This window comes from Bos taurus, chromosome 13 (genome assembly GCF_002263795.3).
Source record: "Bos taurus isolate L1 Dominette 01449 registration number 42190680 breed Hereford chromosome 13, ARS-UCD2.0, whole genome shotgun sequence".
Taxonomy (NCBI): Eukaryota; Metazoa; Chordata; class Mammalia; order Artiodactyla; family Bovidae; genus Bos; species Bos taurus.
Window position 1 is genome coordinate 17517044 of NC_037340.1, and position 24686 is coordinate 17541729.

The following is a 24686-nucleotide window of genomic DNA, read 5'->3' on the forward strand; positions in this document are numbered from 1 at the left end:
CCCTAGCAAACTAACACAGACCCAAAAGCACAGGGCGTCTGGGTGTGGATGGCGGAGCCTCACACGTTTTAAAAAAGAAACCGTCAGTATTGCTCACTAAAAGTGACAAAGTACTGACACACAGCAACTTGAATGGATCTCAAGGGACAAGAGTGGACCTCTAGTGGTTACAAACTGTACGATTCCACTTATATACCATCCTTCAAATGACAAGGTCACAAAGATGGAGGACAACTCGACGATGGCCAGGGCTCCATGAGAGGGTGCTGGGGACGAGTGCTCTCCGTCTTGACAGTGGGGGGCACAGACATCTTCACACATGACAAGACTGCCTAGAACTGAGCACACACCCTCCCCTGAGTCATGGAAAACGGACCAAACCTGAGCAAGGGCTGCGGTTGGCATTCGTGACAGTTTGCTGTGTGCCGAGTTATTCGGGATCTTAACACTTGGAGAATGGAGGGAGGCCCAGGCCAAAGATGCCGCGTCGGCCTCATTTCACTTCCCAAACTGGGGGTTTTCGATTGTGCATCGGGAGCTTTCTCATAGCGCACCTGCTTCTCAGGACTGTCCAGCTTACCTGGAGATCCCAGGAAAGCAAGCTGCCTGCCCAGCAGCAGGATGGTAGGCGAGGCGAATTCCTCTAACGGAGGAATAAGGCACAGAGGGGAACCACGGTTGGTCCTCTCTCCCGAGCCCCCTTTAAATAGCTGAAATGTTCTTGGGGAAGAAAGATGCAGCAAGACTAAGAAGCGCCAGTGCCAGTGCCAGGAGTCGGGGAACGTTGGGTCAGGCAGCTCCGGGTGCGCGCCAGGTCTGGGCCTGGACGCACAGGGCAGGTGACCAAGCCAGCCACGCCGGGCGACAGCCCAGTTGTCACCCAGCGTCACAGGCCCGGACTGGCAGGGCGTGGGGCCGCTCGTTCGCAGGCAGCCCAAGGTCCAGGCCTTCTAAGTCAGAGCAACAGACGCACACAAGCCAGGGGAGGTGACCGAGTGGAGTGGAAGCCAGGTGTGACGCCCACCGGCCGTGTTTACGGGAACGAGTCGGTTTCTCCCATTCCCTCTGCGCGGGGACACGCGACGGAATAAACCGCTGGGGACACCAGGGGCTGGAGGGCACAGCCGGCGAGGACTCCGGGCCTCCGCGGGGCACAGTCCGGGCCTCCGCGGGGCACATTCCGGGTTCCCGTCCGGGCGCGGCCGGAGGCGCTGCGGGGACTCGGCGGCGGCGCGGGGGTCACGGCGCCGCCGGGTTTTTTCCAGGGGAGGGGGCGGGGATGCTGAGTCACGGAACTGTCACCGCTTCTCACCTCTCTCCTGCCCTCGGGGGCTAAAGCAAAAGCGAAAGCGAATGCGGCTCGCGGGGCGGCCGGTCTGGAGCTGCGGCCCGCCGCCTCCCCCAGGCCGTGGGCATCTGAGCGCGCCGGCGGCGGGGCGTCCCGGCCGGGGCGAGCCCGGGAGGCGGCCGGCGGGGGCGCGGCCGAAGTCTGGCCATGTCCGGGCGGCTCCGGGGCCGCGGGGCCGGCGCCCTCCCCGCGCTGGGGCTGCTGCTGCTACTACTGCTGCTCGGATCTTCGGCCACGCCGGGTAGGGCGCGCGCGCCTGGCGGGCGGGCAGGGAGGCGGGCGGCCGGGCGCGGGGCGGCCCCCAGCACGAGGTGCGCCCCGCGCGCCGGGGACACGTGGAGGGACGCGGGGACCACGGGCTGCGGGCCCCACTCGCCTGGCCACTCAAGGCAGGCAGCGAGTCGCCGGGCTTTTCATTCTACGTTTTCCCCAATTTCCGAGGCAAAGGGAAGAAGCCGGGGTGTGCTGCACGAGCTACAGTTGGGAGCTTTACAGCGATTTCGAGAAATGGGTGAGCCCCGCGAGGAAAGCAGGGAGAGCGTTCAACAGCCGGCAGTCCTCGCGGGGGTCCCTCCCCTCGACCAAAGCAGGTTATACGGGTGGGCGGCGGTACGACGGGGTACGGACCGCGTGCGTCCCAGAGGAGAGCAAACGTGTCAGGCAGGTTGCACACCCGGGGGGCCTGGCAATAGCTGGGAAGTCTCAGCGTTAGGAAACCCTGAGGGCGCGCGGAGGTAGGGGCCGCAGTCCGGACGGCGCGCTCCCAGACAAACCGGGAAAAATGAAGTGGAAGGATGGCTGGGTGTGTGTGTTCAGGAGGAATTTTAGACACACAGCTGTCAACTCACTGGGCAGACTCAAATGAGTGTCGTTCTGGTGGGTTTTCGTCCCAGGAGCTAGACAAGAGGGAGGAGAAAGTAGGGATGTATCCGCGTTTATCCGCGTTGGCACGCCTTAATCATTTCGCAGTCACGGAGCTGCGAGGGTCTGATGAAAGCTACAAACCCTCTCCTCTGAAAAACACACGAATGCACGACTTAACAAAACCTGCATATAGTTTTGGGGTTAAGGGGCCCCCAAAGGCCATCCATGGACTCTCCAGAGGAGAGTAATCCCGCGATCTGTCTGTGCACGTGTGTGTGTTTAAGGCAACACTTCTCATAACATATCCAGTCGGGTCAGTCGGCCGTTCCTCTACTGGAGGATCCATCCGCATTGGCCGCCGGCTGGCCTGCTGAGAATCCCCTAGCTCTTCTGGCTTTCCTGAGGTTTTTTTTTTTCCCTGAGACGATGTTTGGATTTCCCCCCATATCTGAGAATCCGAGTTATGAGGGTGATGTCAATTCCTCCCACCTGCCTAGCCAATGTCCCGCATGACCCAGGGGAGAACAATGTGGGGCAAGTCTACTGGACGATATGAAAGTGAAATGCAGCCTTAGTCAGAACCCAGCAAAACCGAGAGCAGTGTACCTCCCAGGGCAGAGCAGGCTGCAGGCAAACTCCCTGAAGCTCTTCAGCTCCAGCAGCTCTTTGACTTCACAGAGGCACGGCTTCCATCTCTTAGCTCCAGATGGTTCTTAGTTTTTCCTAAACAGCTCTCTTGGGGGGCGGTTGACAGATAATAAACAGTGCACATATAAATTAAACAATTTGATAAGTTTAGAGGTAAACGTAAAGTCAGGAAACCATCACCACCACCACGAAAGTAAATATAATCATCACTCTCAGAAACTTCCCCATGTCCTGTGTTCCTTTCATGTATAATAATTATCCTGAGAATTCTCCAGCTTGTAACTTGTATCAAGCAGTCCATTCTTCTTTATTACTGAGAATTGTTCTAATGCACGGATGTTGTAGTTTTTTTATCCATCCACTTTGTTGCTGAACGTTTTGGGAGTTTCTGGTTTTGACTATTAAATATAAAACTATTATGAACATTTCCATATAGGTTTTTGTGTGGACAGAGGTTTTCATTTCACTTGGGTAGAGAAAATGGCTGGGAGTGAATGGCTGGATAACATGACATGTGTATGCTTACTGTTTAAAGTAACAGCCAATCTGTTTTCTAAAGTAATTGTACTCATTTACATTCCCACCAGCAGTGGGCAAGAGTTCCACTTCCTCTCCATCCTTGTTGGCACTTGGTATGGCCAGTCTTTTTTTGTTAACTTTTAATTTTTTTCCAGTTTTATTGAGGTATATGTAATTGATATATAATATTGTGCAAGTTTAAGCTGTACAAAGGGCTTCCCAGATGGCACAGTGATAAACAACCCACCTGCCAATGCAGGAGATGCCAGAAACACAGGTTTGATCGCTGGGTCAGAAAGATCCCCTGGAGGAGGGCATGGCTACCCATGTTCTCCAACGTTCTTGCCTGGAGAATCCCATGGACAGAGGAGCCTGGTAGGCTACAGTGCATGAGGTCACAGAATCAGAACAACTGAGCAACTGACCGCACACACAAGGTGTACAAAGTGATGATTTGATATGTGTATATATTGTGAAATGCTTGCCGCAATAAGATTAACACATTCATCATCAGCTCCCATAGTTATCAAAAGAAAACAATTATGTGTGTGTGATCAGTCTTTCTCTTTAATCATCCCCATTCTAGTAGATGTGTAGTTGTCTTTCATAGTTTTAATTTGCATTTTCCTAATAATTAATAATATTGAGCATCTCTTCTTGTGCTTCCTTGCCATCAATCTGTCTTCTTTTGGTAAAGTGTCTAATTAAGCATTCTGCCCTTTAAAAAATTGAGTTATTGAATTATTATTGAGTTTTGAGAGTTCTTTATATTTTCTGGGTATAAGTCCTTAATTGGATATATGATTTGCAAAAAAAAATTTTCAGAGTCTGGGACTTCTCTTTTCATTTTCATAACAGTGTTTGATGAAGAGAAGACATTTTTAATTTTGATGAAGTTCAGCTCATTAATTTGTTCTTTTGTATTGTGCTTTTAGTGTCATATCTAAGAAATATTTGCTTAAGTCAAGGTTACAAAGGTTTTCTTCTATGTTTACTTCTAGAAGTTTTATAGTTTAACTTTTATTGATGTCTGTGATTCATTTTGAATTAATTTTTCATATAATATGAAATATGGGTTGAAAATTTTGTATTTGTTTGGTTTTCCAAGCAAATGTGGCTATCCAATTTTTCCAGCACCATTTGTTGAAAAGATGATCTCTGCTGAATTGCTCTTACACCTGTATTCAGCATCAGCTGTTTGTATATATTGGTTGCTATAGACAAAACATCACTACATGAAAATCAATTATATTTCTATACATTAGCAATGAGTAATTGGAAACTGAATTTTTTAAATAACAATATCATTTGCAATAGCATCAGAAAGTTAGGGATAACTCTGACCAAAAAAAAAAAAAAAAATGAGAAAGACTGTACACTAAAACCCACAAAGCACTGCTGAGAGAAATTAAAGAAGATCTAAACAAATGGAGGTGTGTCATGTTCACGGACTGGACAAATTAATGCTGCTAAAGTATCAGTTCTCCAGATAAAATTTTTATCAGATAAAAATTCCAGCAGGCTTTCTTATAGAAAATGATAGACTGGTTGCAAAATTGAGACAGGAAATGCAAAAGACCTAGCACAATCAAACAGCTTTGAAAGACAACTGAGCTGGGGGATCAGCACTTCTGACTTTAAGACTTACAAAGTTGCAGTAATCAGGACAGCGTGCATGCTAAGTGCTTCATTTGTGTTCGACTCTTTGTGACTCCTTGGAATGAAGCACGCCAGCCTCCTCTGTCCATGGGATTTTCCAGGCAAGAATACTGGAGTGGACGGCCATGCCCTCCTCCAGGGATCAAACCCAGGTCTGCATTGGCGGGCGGGTTCTTTACCACTAATGCCACCTGGGTAGCCTCCAGGACATGTTCTCCTGGTGTAAAAATGGATGAATAGCTAAGAGAACAAAGGGTACCTGATGTTTTTAAGTGAACTGAGAAGGGAAGTGGACACAGATGATTAGATTTGCTACTTGGCAGTGTGATCCTGGTTGGGAGTTATACAGAGCAGCTCCTTCCTTACAACTAGCTGGGTAAATGATAGTTTCAGATCTGTTCCCGCTAGTTTTCAGTGCTAATAGACAAAGCGAGTTGCTGTCATCTGTTCTGATTCAGGAGGCCTGATCTGGAGGGGAACGCATCATCTTGGCCAGGCAGCTTCTTAAAGACCCTTGTAACCCGTGAGGCTTCAGGTGATTTGCCCAAAGCAGCTGGAGACAATGATGATTTGTTTGAAGCTGAATATCCCTGCTCACCAGCTTGGGTTTTGTTATGCAGGGTGCTGGTGTGCCTAAGGGTGGTTGTACAGCTTGTGTCTTTAAACATTTTTTAAATTAATAAGCCATTTTTCAGACATCTGGGGAGTTTTGCTAAAACTTTTGTCAAATCATTTTTATCTCATTTTTGCTTTGTGCTGCTACTGATGGCAAAAAAGTGATACAAACTTAAATGTACAAAATATGGGATTTGTTGAAATCAACCTGAATGCCCCACAGTGGAGGACTGCATAAATATAATGGGGTTGCTTTCAAACAGTACGCACTGTATGATTCAGCCTTTACTAGAGATCTAGAGTCGAGAGATGATAGATTGTGTGTGTATGCGTCTGTGTCTGTGTAGTTTTCTGCCTTTTCTTGTCTTTCCAATGTAATTTGCATTGCTTTTGTAATAAAAGGAAAAAATAAAACTACAAAAGAAGTAACACAAAAAAGAGCTAGAATTTTGGAGTTTTTTCTAATTCATCTTTAGTTAATTATAACCAATCTTGTTTGGCAATGTTTTGGTGGCTTTGTAAATTTTGCAGATTGCTCAAAATCGGGCTCTATAAAGTCACTGCATATAACTGCATTATATACATATATTTTACAATCCTTTATGACTTGTTTAAATAATTCCTTATTGTTAGAGTTGTTGGTAGGCTTCTGTTACCTGCCAAAGGATGGATATTCAGGTTGTTTCAAAATCTCTGATATTCTAAACAGCATAGAATAAAATAAGTTGGATGAAAATTAGCTATATAGAACAAATAAGGCAAGGGGAAAGCCCTCGAAGTCTTTTTTAAATGGCATAAACATTTGAGGATATTCTTTTGCAATAAAATCATCACTCTAGCTAACTTGTATTGGGCTAGATCACTTCTACCAAACTGATTTTACCCAATAGCACATAACTAAGTAAATACATGTATAAAGTCCCCTAGTACATTCTCTTGGAGTCATATCCATGTTACTTATTAAACATGATTGATGTTATTTGAATGTTTCTACTTGGAAAGATGATTTTCTCCTGCACAGTGGGAAGGTAATTAAGGGCTGGGTCCAGGGGGATATTACTGGAGCTGTATGGTGGAAGAGTTGGACCTCTCTAGTGGCTCAGATGGTAGAGAATCCACCTGCAGTGTGGGAGACCCAGATGTGATCCTTGGGTCAGGAAGATCCCCTGGAAGAGAATATAGCAACCCAATCCAGCATTCTTGCCTGGGAAATCCCATGGAGAGAGGAGCCTGGCAGGCTACAGTCCACAGGGTCACAAAGAGTTGGGCAAAACTAAAGTGACTTAGCATGCATGCACGTGGTGTACGGGTTACTCTTGTCAAGAGTGTGGAGAATAAACTGTAGGCAAGAGAGTCTGGAGGCAGGAAGCTAAGCTGGAGACTTTTGCAATAGTTCCAGTAAGTGGTGATGAAACCCTGAACCAAGGCGGTGTTGGTAAGGTGGAAGGTGGGGGGGCAGATTTCCTCCTGAGTCCTTCGAGTATAGAATGTATTTCATTCTTTTGTTCGTCCTTCAACCTACAGCCACTCAAGTCTCCCAAGCTTTCAGAAGTCATAATTTAAGGATTTGAATGATGATGAGTCTACCTACCACACAAAAGGTAGACTGGGAGGCTTAGTTAACGAGCCTGAGAGAGCTGATGAGTTAAAGGCATGACCTGGGTGTAGCGGGTACTTACACTGAGTGCCAAGAGGAAAATGTGTGTTGGCTTGGCTGGTGCTTCAGCCAGAATAAAGAGGGAGAATGGATTACTGAAAACACAGAAAGGCTTTTATGCATTGGCTACATCAGTGTCACAATGAGCACAAGGGCAGCGATCATATCCTATATGTCTTGGTATCCCACCAGTCAGCGTGCTATAGGCGTTTCAACAGCAGAATATGAGGCAGGAAATGCTGAAATGGATTCTGACTTTTCTTACAGAATGGGAGGAGCCTGCTACTCTTGAGCTCTGGATTCGAGAGTAGGCCAGGATTACTTACTCATGTTAGAAAAAAGTCTGATTCACAGGTTCTGGGAAGTAGAAAGAGGTGTGGCCCTACACAAATATTTTGGTGACTTCATTTAAACAATCGTTAGGACTTGTTATGTATATTTTTTGCCTACTTAAGAATTTTGAAAATCCAAGAATCTTACATTTTCTCCCATTTCCATTACTTCATCCATTCCATCTATAGATTAGTAAGCTGAAAACTAACTTCAGAAAACACCCATCACATACTGGGCTTAGCTCCTGTAATAAGAGTACCTGAGAACTATATTCAGAAGCTTTCAGTGTTGTAAACAAGGTGAGATTTGCTTCACTAACTATCTAGAGGACAATGTTATGAGAAGAGAAATTATAATTGAAGTATCAAAAGGTGTGACTAAGGCCTCTGAGATGAAGATTATTGACACAATCCAATGTGTTACCTCCATTGCACTTGTGAAAGTCTAGCTTCGTAAAGTGAGTTACTGACCAATATGTGGTTGATTGGCTGCGCAGGTGGCTCAGTGGTAAAGAATCTGCCTGCAATGTAGGAGACACAGGTTCCATCCCTGGGTTGGGAAGATCCCCTGGAGATGGGAATGGCAACCTACTCCAGTATTCTTGCCTGGGAAATCCCATGGACACAGGAGCTTGGCGGGCTATAGTCCATGGGGTTGCAAAGCGTTTGACACAACTGAGAGGCTAAGCATGCACACACACACACACACACACATACACACACACACACAGTTCACAGTGGAAAGTAGACTTCCTTTTTCAGTAAAATGACAGAGTAGACATTCTGAAAAATTCTGCTGGAAACAAAACACCCAGAAATGATGAATAATAGATAGAAAACATCTATTAAAATCCATAGCCAATAAAATATGTAATCAGCTGTTTAAAGTAAAAATAATAATAATGTATTGTGGTATTTATAAGTAGAAGCAAAACATTTGAGAGAATAGCAAAAGGCTGGATGGAGAGAAATGAAAGTATATTGTTCAAGGTTCTTATACTACACATGTGAAGTAGTATGATTTCACCTGTGGGTGAGCTGTGATGAGGCAAAGACATATACTACAGATCTGAAAGCAAACACTGCAATAACACAACAGAGTGTTACATTTAGTAAGACAACACAGTAAATGAAATGGAATCATGAAATTTCTATGGAACCACCTGCATAGAAAATCCCATGGAATCTACAAAAATGCTAATGGAATGAGTGAGCAAAGTTGCAGAGCACACAATCAATTTACAAACATCAATATACAAAATACTAGCAACAATTAAAAACTGAAATAAACATAATGTCATTTGGGTTGTAGTAAAAATATGAAGTACTTAGGGATATATTGACAAAAGATGTACAAAATTGATACACTGAAAACTAGAAAAAATTTCTGAGATAAATTACTGAAGACTTAAATAAATCAAGAAAGACTGTGTTTATGGGTATTGAGAAGACTCAGTACTATTAAGATGTCAGTTCTTCACCAACTTGATCTATAAATTTAATGCAATTCCAATCAAACTTTCAGCAGGCTTATTTTTTTCCAGTTAGAAATTGATATACTGATTGAATAACCCAGTAAAGGACCAAAGTCAGCTTTGAAAATGATTAACAAAGTCAGAGGATTTACACTACCTGACTTCAACAATAAAGCTACAATAATCAAGACAGCAAGGTATTGCATGTCTAGATGAACAAATAGACAAATATATCATTGGAACAGAATGTCAAGTCCCTAAATAACCCCACGTATACTTGGTCCTGGGTACAGATCCTATACCAACACCACTGGAGGCCCACCACTGCTGCTGCTGGAGACGCTTTTACATGCACAAACCCGTTAAAGATAACGAGGGAGCGTTTGGCTGCCACGAAAGGAAAAGGCAAGATGACTGAAAGCTGCAAGCCTGAGCGCCAGGCACAGCGGGCCTGCCTAAGACTGAGGCTGGACCAGGACAAGAGTCAGCTTCCCCTGGCCCCACCCCATCCAGGCAAGCAAATGCCAAGTCACAAGCGCAGCCATCAACTGCCCAGGGTGGGGTGGGCAGGAGTGTGGAGAGATAACCCCTGTGGTTTAGATAAACAGAAGAGGACTCAAGATGAGGGTGGAGCAGGAACACTGAGAAAAACCCCCGCCACTCCAGCCCCCACTCGAAGCACTTGTTGCTCAGTCACTATGTGGTGTCTGACTGCAGCGCCATGGATTGCAGCACACCAGGATCCTCCGCCCTCCGTTATCTCCCAGAGTTTACTCAAATTCACCCTAAGCACAAGAAAAGACTAAAAGAGGGCTTCCCTGGTGGCACAATGGTAAAGAATTCACCTGCCAATGCAGAGGACACAGGTTTGATCCCTGCGCAGGAATATCCCACATGCCACAGAGCAACTAAGTGTGTGTGCCACAACTACTGAGCCTGTGCTCTCGAGCCTGGGAGCAGCAGCTACTGAAACCTGTGTGTGCCCTGCAGCCATGCTCTGCAACAAGAGACGCCACTGCAGTGAGAAGCCCGCACACAGCAACTAGAGAGGAGACCCTGCTCACTGCAGTGAAGACCCAACACAGCCCCCGCCCTGCCCCATCCCCTGCTAAAACAAACAAACAAACAAAAAAAACTGGGGGAATTTGAAGCCAATGCTAGTCTGAAGTTAACCATAGCAACAACAAAATCTAAATCCAATTCAACAACTGACTTGACTGACTGGACCTTTCCCACATCATCAGTTTAGCATTAGAAGTGTTCACACTTTCAGGTATAAATACTGTTTATCTCAGTTCTACAAATATGGTTAAGCATTCAATCAAAAATTGAGCCATGCAAAAAAATATGTCTCAACATACTGTATGTCTATGTCACAACAACAGAAAAGTCCCACTATGAAGTGAAAGTGAAGTCGCTCAGTCTTGTCCGACTCTCTGGGACCCCATGGACTATGGCCTACCAGGTTCCTCCGTCCATGGGATTTTCCAGGCAAGAGTACTGGAGTGGGTTGCCATTTCCTCCTCCAGGGGATCTTCCCGACCCAGGGATCAAAAGCAATAAACAAGACTCACCGATGACCCAGAAATTGAAACTATCAGTTCAGTTCAGTTCAGTTCAGTCACTCAGTCGTGTCCGACTCTTTGCACTGGAAGTTAAAGGAACTGTTGGGTTGGCCAAAAAGGTCCTTCAGTTTTTTAGGTAAAAATAAAAGACACATTTTTCATTTTCACCAAGAACTTTCTTTTCTTTTTTTTTTTTACCGAGAACTTTATTCAACAATGTATTCCCTGTTTTGTTCCACTACCTTCTGCCATTTTTTTCAGGCAACTTCATAAATTCATCTTCCCAAAACTTTGTATCTTTTTGAGCAAACAACTGTTCCAAGTGCCTTATACAGTCTTCCAGGGAATTGAAAGTTTTTCCATTAATTTGTAAAGACTGAAATAAATGGACACCTAAAGGTGCAGTGTCTGGTGTATATGGCAGATGAATCAGAACTTTCCAGTCAAACTGCAACAGTTTTTGCTTGGTGTCAAAGAAACACGCGATCTTGCATTATCTTAATGTACATGTGTTTTCTGTTGACTAATTTTGGACGCTTTTCGCTGAGTGCTGCTTTCAGTTGGTCTAATTGGGAGCAGTATTTGTTGGAATTAATCGTTTGGTTTTCCAGAAGGAGTTCATAATAGAGGACTCCCTTCCAATCCCACCATATACACAACATCACTTTCTTTGGATGAAGATCGGCCTTTGGTATGGTTGGTGGTGGTTCATTTCACCTGGCCCACTATCTTTTCCATTCTGCATTATTGTACAGTGTCTACTTTTCATGACCTGTCACAATTTGTTTTAAAAATGGAAGATATTACATTTAAGTGGAGAGTCACATGTAGAAATACAGTCAAGGTTTTTTTTGTTTTTGTTTTTGTTTTGCTTAACTTTGTGGAACCCAAACATCAAAGCGATGGATATAAGCAACCTGGTGCACAGGATCTTCAACCCTCGGTTTGGATACTTTGAGTATGTCAGCAATTGCCTGCATGATATAACAATTAATTGACTGTTCTCAATTAATGTCTCAATTTGACTACTATCAACTTCAACTGGTCTACTCAACCATGGAATGTCATCCAGTGAGAAATCTCCAGCATGAAACTTTGCAAACCACCTTTGACATGTTCGATTAGTCACAGCATCATCTCCATACACTGTACAAATATCTTTCTGCATTGCAGTTGTGTTTTTACCTTTCCTGAAATAATAATGCACAATATGCCAAAAATGTTGCTTTTTTCTTCCATCTTCAATATTTAAAATGGCTACATACAAATTCCCCAATTTTGATAAGCTTTTAAAAATGTATGCTGATATGATAGTTGTCACAATACAATCTAACAAAATTGTTTCCAGTGAAGTTAAAGACAACTAAGCTCTATGAGAGCCATCTTATGGAAAAAACCAAAGGAACCTTTTGGCTAGCTCAATATCATTAACATGTTAAAGGCTCAGATGAAAAAGATAGACAGCATTCATGAGTAAAGGGGGGAATTTCAGCTGAGAAATGGAAATCATGAGAAAGTCTCAAATGGTAATATTAGAAAAAACTTAACAACAATAGAGATGAAGCAAGCCTTTGACAAGCTTATCACAGCGCTTGACATAGCCAAGAAAAGAATCAGTAAACTTGAAGACAGGTCAGTACGCATTAACAGCAACACAAAGAGCAAACAAGAGAGGGAAAACAGACCAGAGCAGAGCATCCAAGAGCTGACAAAGAGCAAACAAGAGAGGGAAAACAGACCAGGGCAGAGCATCCAAGAGCTGTGGTAGGAAGTGGTTTCATACATGTGTAATCAGAGCTCCACAAACAGAAGAGAATGGAGCAGAAGAAATAGTTGAAGAGATAATAGTTGGGAATTTCTCCAAGTTTATAAAAGCTATTCAATTACAGATGCAGGAAGCTAAGAGAACACCAAGCAGGATAAATGCCAGCCCCTTGAAATAATCTCATGCTAGACACATCATACTCAGACTGCTGAAAAATGAGGAGAGGGAGAAAATCATGACCCAAAGAATAAAGATACATTATATACAGAGGAACAAAGATAAGAAAGTAGGGTCTTAAAGAGAGATTTGTGCACCTATGATCATAGCAGCATTATTCACAGTAAGCAAATCGTAGAAGCAGCACAAGTGTCCATCAGCAGATGAATGACAATCAAAATGTGGTTGATACAGAGTGCAATATTTAGCCTTAAAAAGGAAGGCGGTTTTGAAATATGCTACAATATTGATTATGCTAAATGAAATAGTGTGTTAGTCACTCAGTCATGTTCACTCTTTGCGACCCCATGGACTGTAGCCCACCAGGCTCCTCTGTCCATGGAATTCTCCAGGCAAGAATACTGGAGTGGGTTGCCATGCCCTCCTCCAAGGGATCTTCGCCATCTAGGGATCAAACCTAGGTCTCCTGCAGTGTAGGCAGATTCTTTACCATCTGAGCCACCAGGGAAGCCCTTTAAGTGAAATAAGCTGGTCACAAAAAAGACAGGTACAGCTTTGAGCATGTTGCCTTTGCAATTCTGAGGAAATGGACTGGTCCTGAGCATCACTGTGTGTGTGGTGTTTGGGGTGAGGCGGGGGTTCTGAGTCTCCTCCCTTCTAAGGTTTCAGAACAACCTCTGGCAGAGAGGCTCAACACTCGACTCTGACATTACAGACTCTCCCAAGGCCAAGACAATGATGGTGTCAGCTCCAGAGACCAGACTTGGAATAAGGAAGGAAACCAGCTAAATCCACTCTTGCCAACTAAATCCCGTCTTTGCCGAGCCCTCTCCCATCTGCTGTATTCTCTGGAGTTACTCCTCTGTGACTGGAGAGACCGTCCAGCCATCAGTAATGTACCCTGAGAGGTCCAAAAGTCCAAGGTCCATTCAGGCTCCCACAGAAGGAAGGAACACTTTATCATAGAACAGAGTCTAGTGTTTTTATGGGACTATCCATGCTGGTCATGGTCAAATGCTTCCAGGGTTGAGTTTTACGGTCATTCCTCTCCACTTCACCTACCCGTCCACTTCTAAATACTTCCCCAGCTCTGTTCACGTATAGCAAAGCCCCACAGGTGCAGACTTAGGATTTTGGTAGCAAAAATCTGAGATTTAATTTAAGATTTTGTGGTGTGGTACTGTCAAGCTAGACACACACAAACACACCCACAGAACATTTTTGAGCTGGAGGTGGGGGAGAATTAGATTCAATGAAAAAATATTATAAATTCAGAGGAGCACACCAGGAAGAACTGTGAAAGAAATCCTCACTGATGGAACCAAGACCATGACCTGAAAAAGAATGAACAAGCAGTTTTCATGCTGAAAAGTAACTTGCTGTGATGCCAGGGCGCTTCTACGCCTGTAAATAGCAGAGGGCATGGTCCCTGGGCCGGCAGCATCGTCATCACCTGGAGCTTGTTAGGGCTGGGGTTAGGAAGTGAGATGCTTGGCTCCTGCCCGGGACCTGCTGACTCGGGAGTTCCAAGAAGAGGGTGCAGTACTCTGTGTTGTCACAGGCCCTCCAGACGGTTCTGGTGCACATCTGAGAAGCACTGACAAGGAGGGTAGAAGAGGAGGGTAAAGGCAGCAAAGAGCAGAGTTGACGAGGCAGAGCAAGGCCTCCAGTGTGGCCCTGATGGAGACGAACACTCCCATCAGGGACAATGCAGAACTCTTGGCTGCAGCCTGCGAGCGGCAACTAAAAGACCCCACACACTGCAGCTAAGACCCGGAGCAGGGCTCCCCTGGTGGCTCGGTGGCAAAGAATCTGCCTGCCAGTGCCAGAGACTTGGTTTCGAGCCCTGATCCGGGAAGATCCCATATGCTGCAGAGCAACTAAGCCTGTGCGCCACAACCATTGACCTTGTGCTCTAGAGCCACAACTACTGAAGCTCTCGGACCCCAGAGCAACAAGAGAGGCCATGAGCGCCGCACCTGGAGTAGCCCCCGATCACCACAACTAGAGAAAAGCCCACGCAGCGACAAAGACCCAGCACAGCCAAAAATAAAGAAATAGCATAATCTAATTTTTTAGAAGACCCAGAGCAGTGAAATAAACATTAAAAAAAAAAAAGACGACCAAGTGTAGAAAGAGTGGAAGCACCACTACTGGCCCCCGGGGAAGTGAGGAAGAAACTCTAAAAGGTGTGAAGAGAGGACAGGTAATGAGGGGCAGTCAGCACCATGAAAATCACGAGGGAAATAATCAAAGATTTTCCTGACCCAAAGGTAATTGTTGTCTGAGCTGTAGAGGGCTCGTAGAGTTTGCTTCAAGAGGAAATCTCAAGGAAAGGGCCCCAGGCACCACTCAGCTAATGTTGATTTGCATGCTTACTTATTTTTTACTTTTATTTATTCCGATACAACCTCAAACTCACCAGGAAGTTGTAAAGACAGGACAAAGGCCTTCTGAATACCTTTTACCCATCTTTGCCAACTGTTTACATCTGGCCCCATTTTATTTTTTTCAAATGTATTTATGTGCTTTGTCGGGTCTTAGTTGCGTCATGCGAGATTGTGGCGCACAGACTCTCTAGTTGTGGCACATGGACTTAGATGCTCCATGGCATGTGGGATCTTAGTTCCCCAACCAGGGATCAAACCCATGTCCCCTGCACTGCAAAGCAGATTCCTGACCACTGGACCACCGTTTTATTTACTGTTTCCCCCTCTCTCTAAGTATAAGTACATTTGCATATTTATATTACATGTACATCTTCTTCTGAAGCATCTAAACTGTTTGCCACATTATGCTTGAAATATTTATGCCTAAATATCTCAATGTATATTTCCCAGGAACACATTTTATTACATACCTTCCTAAAACACAACACTCTTACCAGATCACAGTATGACTGTCAAAATTAGGACATTTAATCTCGGCATAATAATATTATCTAATACAAGGTCCATTTTTTCAAATTCCGTCAGTTGTCCAATTAATGTCCTTTTAGCTGTTTTCTTCCTAATTCTGGATCTAATCTAGGACCACGTGTAACATTTAGTTATCATATCTCTTTAGCCTCTTTCAGTCTGGAACATTCTGTATGTTTCCTCATGGTTAGATTCAGGTTATGAATTTAGGGGAGGGAGACCACAGATGTGGTCCTGTGTCCTTGGCAGTGAATCAGATCAGGAGGCATATGACAGCTGTGTATCTCCATGTTGGTGATCTTACTTTTATTTAATATTTAATTTATTTATTTGACCACACCGAGTCTTAGTTGCAGCATGCAGGATGTAGTTCCCTGACCAGGGATCGAACCTAGGCCCCCTGCATTGGGGATACAGTGTCATAGCCACTAGACCACCAGGGGGAAGTTCCTGTGATGTTATGTCTGATCACTTGGTTCAGGTGGGCAGCTTTCTTCAAGGTAGTTACCATTTTCCCTGTTGTAACTAGTAACCAACTGTGGGAAGCAACATAGTTACCATTTTCTCACTGTAACTAGTAAGCAACTGTGGGAGATACTTTGAGACTGTATCCATCAGGATTGTGGTCCTAAGGATCTAAGAGGAGCAGAACCACCTTGTGCTGCTGTGGGAGCCAGTTACTGTCTAGGTGAGCTGTCCTTTCTGCATCTGAAGCCGGAGCCTCCAGGTCATGGTCTGGTGGGAAGATGGATGTAAACCGGGGGGAAGCAAGAGCCCCCTGGGAGCCGAGAGGCAGAGCTGGAACCCATGTGGGTCCTTCATCTTCCCTCTGAGACTCCAGCTTCCACAAGGGGCGCTCCTCATCCTGGAGCTGGACACACCTGGCCCAAAGGTGGGAGAAGCTGCAGCAAAGGGTCACAGGGCTGGAGGAGCTGCTCGGCCGCCCGTGGGGGCTGCAGATGAGTGACAGCAGGAGCTGCAAGGGCAGCCATCTCCCAAGTGCAAAGGAACAGGAGCGCTTCTTCCATCCTGCCAGGGTGCTCACACCCATCTTTACCGTGTCGCAGGTTAACTATGCATCTAAGGTGGAGTCAGGCCACCATGGAGAAGACTGCCTATTTACTTAAGTCTGCCCCAAACTTAGAATTATTACATATGCCATAAACTTAGGTACTTATACATGCAATAAACTGTCCCACCCACATAGCAGGCAGCTCTGCAGAATGACACATTAGCACGGCGTCCTTACACTGTGGCAGTGATTCTTGTGGCTCTTACTGACACGGTTGCCATGGCCTCAACTTTTTAAATCCCCTCGAGTGACAGGGCAAATGTTTTATTTCAGAATGCCACAAACACTCAAAGTTGAAATTCATTGCCCTAAATGGAGGAAAGGATTTCCAGATTTAGAAGATGTAGGACAATTTGCTGACACATGATCTCAAACCTGAAGACAACATAGAAAACAGTGAGGACCAAAAAAAAAAAAAAAAAGGTGACCAAGGAAAGATCAATAGATTCAAAACATGATTCGAAATTGGAATCCGTGGATGAAGCTGAACTTGAGGACTACAAGGCGAATAAGAATGTTTGGGAAGGGATTCAGGTGAGCAAGATGCAACCCAGACATCGGATGGAGAGAGTGGAGGAGGAGGGGAGTACACCTAAACAGCCAGATTGCTTATCCCGTGATCTCTGTTCACACAAGTTAATAGGGAAAAAAAATTTTTTTAGAAAACTACTACATTAAAATATAATGGTTATCTTATGATCTCATTGAAAAGGGAATGAAAATGCTGTGTCCACTATAGAATCACTGTAAGTGGAGAGAGCATTGCCAGCGTCAGGATGGAGTGATAAAGGACAGCAAGCTGGATATTATAGTTTTAAAAATGTAACATTAGGGACCTCTCTTGTGGTCCAGTGGCTAAGGCTTCATGCTCCTTGACTGGGGAACTAGATGCTATATGTGGCAACTGAGACCCAGTGCACCCTAAATAAGTAAATAAATATTTTAAAAATCTAATATTAGATGTCGATGGGGTTTTAAAAGAAGAGTCAGTGTTGGATTAAGAATGAAAATCAAACAATGTATTTTCCCTTCTGAGACTAGGAAGACCAAAGTAAAGCCCAGAGTGACTGACCCACTGGACTCGGGTGTGCTCAGGTGTGCTCAGGTGTGAGGATGCTGACGCCTCACCAATACACCCTGAAGTGGGAGGTGGGGGTCTGACAGCTGGCCCTGTGGTGGCTGGCCTGTCTGTAGACTGCTGAGCACTTGGCAGTAACTGTTCCAACCACACTCTGAATGTGGCTCCCTCTGATTTGATGTCTAAAGAGGCCCTCCTAGCCAGCAGGATGTGGCAGAAGGGGTTCAGGAGGTGGTGACCCTGAGAGGTGAGTACGTGTCCCACTCATTCTGGCAGTGATTCTCTGACATCTGTACCTAGGCTAGCAGCTGGGGAGTGTGGAAACCCAGAGGGCGCTTTCTGGAGGAGAAGATGGGTAAGCCCTGGGCAGAGGGTCAGGCAGGAAAGCAGAAAGCTAGGGCTCCACGCAGAGATGGCATGGTGTTACAGTAAAAGCAATGAGCACGCTCTGCGTGGTTTAGTTCTCCTTTGTCCTATGATTTCTGACTTCCTGTGGTAGGGTATTTTTAAATCCCATCCCCCACTTTTTTATTATGAAGTATTTCATATATTTAAAAAAGTATATAGTATATATATACATGACTGATATTCTGCCAGTTCTCATCCTTGGTGTGGCTTTTGATCTGTGGCCAGTGGTCACCCCATCGGGTCCTGGTTAATGCCAGCAGCTATTCTGATTGTTTGCTGTCTGAATCAGGCCACTGTTTGGCTGCTAGCTATTTTGATTGTTATCCCAGCATATATCATGGGGGAAAGAAAAAAAAAAGAACCTGTGTACACATCAGCAGAAGAAACAGCATTACAAAATATTTCAAAAGCATTTTTAATAAAAATTCAGAAAGCATGAAAAGGCAGCAATCTTATCCCTCAGCTGCCTCACCTCCAGTGTGAATAGTTTCTTGTGTATGCTTTTGGAGATTTTATGTATAAACAAAAAACTGGATATATGTATTGCTTCATCTCTCACTGAGGGTAGTGTATAAAACACAGTGCTCTGTCCCTTTGCTTCTAAACCTAACAGTTTATCCTGGAAATCTCTCCACTTCAGTGCATAAATAAATTCTTTCTTTTTTTTTCTAATCTCTATTGTAAAGAGCTGGGTAGGACTTCATGGTACAGTGGCGCTATAATCTCTATTATAATTTATTTATTCTCCTACTGACGACATACAGGGTAATTTACTGGCTATTTTAATGGATAATGTTGTACACACTCACTTCATAAATACACCAGTAAGGCAAATCCTAGAGGTGGAACTGCTGAGTTCAAGGGTATATGCATAAGTGTTGTAACAGTGTTTCACAGGAATGCAGATATAGCTGTAAAATAAAATCCCTGGGAGCAGAATTGCAGGGTCAAAATGCATGGGTATTTAGATTACAAGTATGTCTCACTTGGGGCTGTATGAGCCACATGCCAGTAATGGTGTAGTAACCAACTTCTGGCTCTATTCCAACTTGGGAGCTGAAAGCACTGTCTTAGGTAGTTTTATTTTACATTTCCTTCATTATGACTGAGGTTGAGCATTTTTAAAATGTATTTAACAGCATTTGTATTTCCTTTTCTGTCAAGTTCCGGTTTATACTCTTTTCCTATTTTTCTGTGGGATTGGCAGTCTTTTGATTGACTTTCAGGAGCTCTTGACATGAGAGAAGTTAACACTATGTGATAGAAAATGCAGTTTTTTTTTGTCATTTTGGTCATTTGTCTTCTGACTTACACTGAGTTTTGCCACGTGGGGCAGTTTTTCTTTTTATGCGGGGCAATGTTACTTTTGTCAACCTCAGTTACTCCGAGGACGGCGCTAGTTCTCTGCTGACTCACTCAGCTGGTCTTAGTAACAAGGGCAGTGGTTTGTTTCAAGGCTACACAGCCTGGGGCAGGCTGTTCCTGAAAAGGGGCCAGGAAGTAAATAATTTAGATCTCTGTTTTAACAATTCAGTCCTGCTGTTGCAGAGTGGAAGCATCTATCTTCATGAACAAATGAGCAAGGCTGTGTGCCAATAAAACTTTATTGGCAAAAGTAGATGGCAGGCTGGATTTGGCCCTTGAGCCCTAGTTTGGACCCCTGGCACAGGGGCAGTTAGGGCGCCTTCCTCCTCCAGACTGTGAATCCAACTGGCGCTACATTCAGTCTTCCCCTCAGAGTCCCTCGCTGGCAGAAAGATTACTTCACTCACTCCTCTTGCCAGAGTCCTAACCCTCACGATGCTCCAGCTGCTCAGCAGAGACTTACTCATTTCCCAACCTGGAACCCGGAAGTCAGCTCTGCAGGCAGCTGTGGGCAGCCAGGCACCCAACCAACGAGCCACTCAGCACAGACACACCCTTTAGTAACTGAGAAAGGAGCCTTCAGGATGATGGCAAATGCTATTGAGGAATTTCCCTGTGGGACTTTGCCTCCAGCACAGCCCACTCTCAGCTGCCTCGACCGCCCCACATATGCGAGGCTTGCCCTCAGAAACTAGTTCTCCCATCTCTTCCACGTACAAGAAAACCTAATAATGTACTGAATTGATAGGGGAAAGAGCATTAAGAAATCATACAGTTATTTCAAGTGGCTACAGGAAAATCTTGCTTTGAAACTTTAACTGCAATAAACTCTTCCTGGCTTTGGATGGGACTCAGTCTTAAAGGAGGCCGCTTTGGAGGAAAGGTGGTAACCTGGCTGGGTCCTCACCTTGTAAGAACTGAGGACCCTTGTGAGGGAGGGCTTTCCTGAGGAAGTAACATTGAACTAAGCTAGGAAGGGTGGGATGGGGGGAGGCAGGGGGCATGGTGAAGGCATGGGGGGTGGTGATGGGCCAAAGGCCAGTGTGGCCAGAGACAAGAGTAGCTGGAGAGGCAGACGGGGCCAGCAGAGCCTTCTTGAAGGCTCCGTGTCTTAAATACAGCTGTGGATGGAACCCACTGTAGAGGAAAAGGACACAGAACTCTGGGACTCAGGTGACTGCAGGGGTGAGGGAGGGCTTTCCTAAGAAAGTGACATTAAACTCAGCTTAGGAAAGATGGCAGTGGGCAACCAGGAAAAAGTGAAGTCACCAAATATGCATTTATAACGATGCTGCTGGGGACTCCCCTGATGGTCTAGTGGTTAAGACTCCACATTCCCAGTGCAGGGGTCCCGGGTTCCATCACTGGTGGGGGAACTAGATCCCACAGACTGCAACTAAAGATCTCACATGCCACAGCCAAAGAAATAAATACATAAACTATTTAAAAAATGAAGATGATGCCAGCTGCCTTGTGGAAATGGAAGGTTTGTTAAAGGTAGCAATCTGGAGCCTTTTGCTGTTGTTCAGGGTAGGAGAGAGACAGAGGTGGATATGTTTGAAAGATACGGAGGCTGGAGACATGGGGGTAGAGGACAGGGAGAGGGGTCTCCACTGATGACCCCCAGGCTCTAGTGATGCTCAGTGGCTGGCTCTTAAAGAAAGATCCTGGACCACTTCTAGATGGTGGGTGCCCTTACTCGACATCTTCCACATGCTTGAATCTGGGGGGTGGATCCCCAGGGTCCCTTGGGTTTAAAGTTACTGACTTCCACCCAAGCATCCTGCAGAGCAAGCTGCAATCTGCTCACATTTTCTCTCTCTTCTACGCTTCTGTAGGCATCACCTGCCCGACTCCCACATCCGTGGAGCATGCAGACATCCAGGTCAAGAGTTACAGCATCAACTCCAGGGAGCGGTATGTTTGTAATTCTGGCTTCAAGCGTAAAGCTGGGACCTCCAGCTTGACCCAGTGTGTGTTTAACGAGACCGCGAAAGTCGCCCACTGGACCACTCCCAACCTCAAGTGCATCAGTAAGTGGCTGTCCCAGTACTGTCCCTCCACCCCTTTTGCCACGGCCACGCAGAGAGCAGACCGCAGTATGGGCAGCTGATGAGGGAGCCTACATGTCTGGGTTGAGGACTGAGGCTAAATAAACCAATGGGCCTCTAAACACAGCTCAAAGAGGGGGAACTACATGGGCTTTGGGGGCCACACAGTTCTGGATTCAAATCCTGGCTCTGCCACATAACCACCCATGAGACTTCGATCTTTTGATTCCTCATCAAGAAAATGGGCCTGATTCATCAGGTCCTTTTCAACATTGTGGGTTGTAGGAGGAGTAAGCAAACTCTGGTAAATATTAACTATTATTACCATCAGTGCTTTAGATCACAGAAGCAAGAACTGGGCTACAGACAGAGGTGTTTGCTCATAGCACCCTGCTCCCTGGAGGGCTGCCCAATTCCTCCCCAGGGGACAGCCCACAGGGAAATCACGGCCCTTCCTCCCCTGTTGATACCTGCCCTGAGAGAAGTGGGGAGACCCATGGAGCAGAGACCTCCTGGCCCAGACATTGTCTGGGATCCAGCCAGAGCTCCAGACCAAGAATGAAGAGAGATCTATGGGATTCCCCCACCTTTAAAAAAAAAAAAAATCCACAGCTGGATAACCATGCCAGGAGAAGTCAAAGAATCTTAGAGTGGAAGCCAGCAGTGTTATTTTCAGCAAGACTAAGCCCTGTACTCTAGAGAAGGAAAGAGCAACCCATAGTCTTCCAAGAGAAGGATGTGCTGAATAGTTACTGCACACATGGTGTGTGTCCAGGTGGGACATGTTCTCACGTAACATTTGCGGACATTCTCAGCTCCTTTCCGGGGAAAGCAGACAAACGGGGTTGTTCAAGAGCAGATTCATGGCTGGGGGACTCCTTGAAAAGCGTCTCCTATTGAATCTGTAGTGTTGAGATCACCCTGAGCCCCTGCCCTCCCACCGCGTGGCCGCCGTGCAGGGCTCAGAGGCCAGGCAGGCGTTCTGCTTGTAGCAGAAGCATCGCTGGGCTGGGAACAGGGTGCCCACCTCATGGACCGTTGGGCCCATGGGAATGGGCTGGGCGAGGCCAGGTCTGAGCAGTAACTTTGGGGAGAGCACGGCTGTTTTCCTTGGTCTAGCCCAGGGACCCACTGGAACTGTAGTCCAGGGGCAAAAATCAGGGCTTCCTACTGTAGAGAAAGTGGGCATTTCCTCAACGTTCCAATTCCTCTGGGTGAATGAATCAAGGATGTTGAACTGAACAGGGTGGGTTGCAGGGTGGGGTTGGGGGAATGAAAGATGGGGTAAGCCTAGAATCATAGATGTTTAGAACCAAAGACTAGGGGAACCTTTAGGTCTTAGCCCCCAAAGCCCCACCTTTTACTACTAACCACTCCCTCCATGATTTCCCCAACAACTTGTGCCCAGAACAATCCATTGAGTAATCATCTGTTTTGTCATGGAAAAGCCAGCGTTAAAAAGCTGAGTTGATGTCATTGCTATCATTCTAGCCAAAGATAAGACACTTGCCTCTGAACTTTTGCACTCTGTTTGCACTGGGAACTGCAGATAAACAGCTGTTTATCTCCTGTGTGTCTGGCCAGGCCTGGGTGGCCAGATGTGTCCACTTTAAATTATAAATGTATTATTTATTTAAAGTATACATTTATTATTATTATTCTTTTATCTACATGCAGTTCTGAAGCCACCCCAGGTTCCACCCTGGGATCATAAATGCCGTGTGGTTATCCTCTCTCTAGGAGACCCCTCCCTGAGTCACCAAAGGCCACCCTCCACAGCAGCGCCGACAGGGTTGACCCCAGAGCCAGAGAGCCCCACCCCCTCCGGAAAAGGTAGGAATGCCGCAGACTCTCTCAGGACTCCCATCCTCGGCTGCCCTCAGGTCCACAGAGAGCCTGCAGATCTGTGGACCGCTGCGGGGATTCCACCGCAAACACCCCTTATTCACGTCAAGGATAAGAACTGACATTAGCTTCATTTTCTCTTTTAAGCCAAAGTTGCTGGACAACCAGGCTTCATGGGTGCACACTTCATAGTGGTTTAAAAGCCACTCTTACTAGGCCAGATCACACTTCGTGGTAGATGCGTAGCTTCGAGAATGGGGGGGTGGGGGCTGAGATTCTGCCCACCTTGCGTATCAGCCTTCCTGGGCCTCATGGGCACTGGCAGAAAACCCAATCCTCCTAGATCAGAGACGGAGGACTCTCTTGCCTGGCACTGCAGGCAGTAGGGCCACTGGCAGGTTTCATCAAGTCCCTCGTCCACACGTGCCTTAAACAGGCCTAAGCAGGTGCCCGTGTGGGTGGCGGACATCCCTGGAGAGGAGGGAGCCTGAGCAGGAACCTGATGTTTTAATGTTGGTGTGAACACATCTGCCCTGTGCTCCGAGGGAGGTACTATTTCCACCTGCCAAGGCCATCTAAGCATCCTTGAAAAGATGGACCTCCACTGGCGAGACGTGCAGAACTGGGAGAGACCCAAGCACACCATCTCCCAACAACCCTACCCGTGATTGTTTCGGTACACACGCTTGCACAAAGCTGCCAGGATTCTGCATTTTGACCGAGTCTTAGGAAACTCTACCCTAGTTTCCTCTGCACTGTTGAGAAAATCTGAACTCTTGGATGCAAAATATCCTGGGAAGACTTGCCCTGTGTCTTCTGACACCCTCTCTTGACTCCTGATTCTCTGTGGCCCATTACCCAGTGTGAGGTTTTCATTAATTTTTTATTTATTTTGGCTGTGCTGGGTCTTTGTTGATGCTTAGGCTTTTCTCTAGCTGCGGTGAGCAAGGGCTATGGTCACGTTCCGGTGCATGGGTTTCTCATTGCTATGGCTTCTCTTGCTGTGGAAGCACAGGCTCTAGGCGCCCAGGCTTCAGAAGCTGCAGCTCGTGGATCAGGAGTTGTGGCTCGAGGGCTCTAGTGCGCTGGCTCACTAGTTGTGGAGTCTAGGTTTAGTTTCCCTGTGGCATGTGGGAGCTTCCTGGGCCGGGGATCAAACCTGCGTCTCCTGCGTCGGCAGGTGGCTTCTTTACCACTGAGCCATCAGGGAAGCCCCAGTGCCAGGCTTCTCCTGGCCCCGTCTCCTCCTTTCCCTCCAGGCGCAGCCATCCCACAGTGGTTGACAGCGCTTCTCGGGCTGCCTCCCCAGAGAGCCAGTTCTTAAC

General features: G+C 46.0%; 1 protein-coding gene and 1 non-coding gene across 7 annotated transcripts in view; one reads left to right on the forward strand and one right to left on the reverse strand.

The window, feature by feature from the left end:
- Positions 1–1334: 1334 nt before the first annotated feature.
- The window catches only part of IL15RA (interleukin 15 receptor subunit alpha), a 48619-nt gene continuing 25267 nt past the window's right edge, over positions 1335–24686 (forward strand). For 5 of the 6 annotated variants that reach the window (XM_025000917.2, XM_005214144.5, XM_002692067.6 and 2 more), the window contains exons 1-3: positions 1335–1589; positions 21304–21498; positions 23257–23349. In XM_025000917.2, coding sequence (XP_024856685.1) covers positions 1496–1589; positions 21304–21498; positions 23257–23349 — 382 coding nt within the window. In that variant the 5' untranslated portion in view covers positions 1335–1495. The remainder of the gene's footprint in view (positions 1590–21303; positions 21499–23256; positions 23350–24686) is intronic. The other variant, XM_005214145.5, reaches the window with a different exon arrangement.
- TRNAG-CCC (transfer RNA glycine (anticodon CCC)) lies at positions 15913–15985 on the reverse strand. The gene has a single exon. It is a non-coding gene; the product is annotated as a tRNA-Gly (tRNA).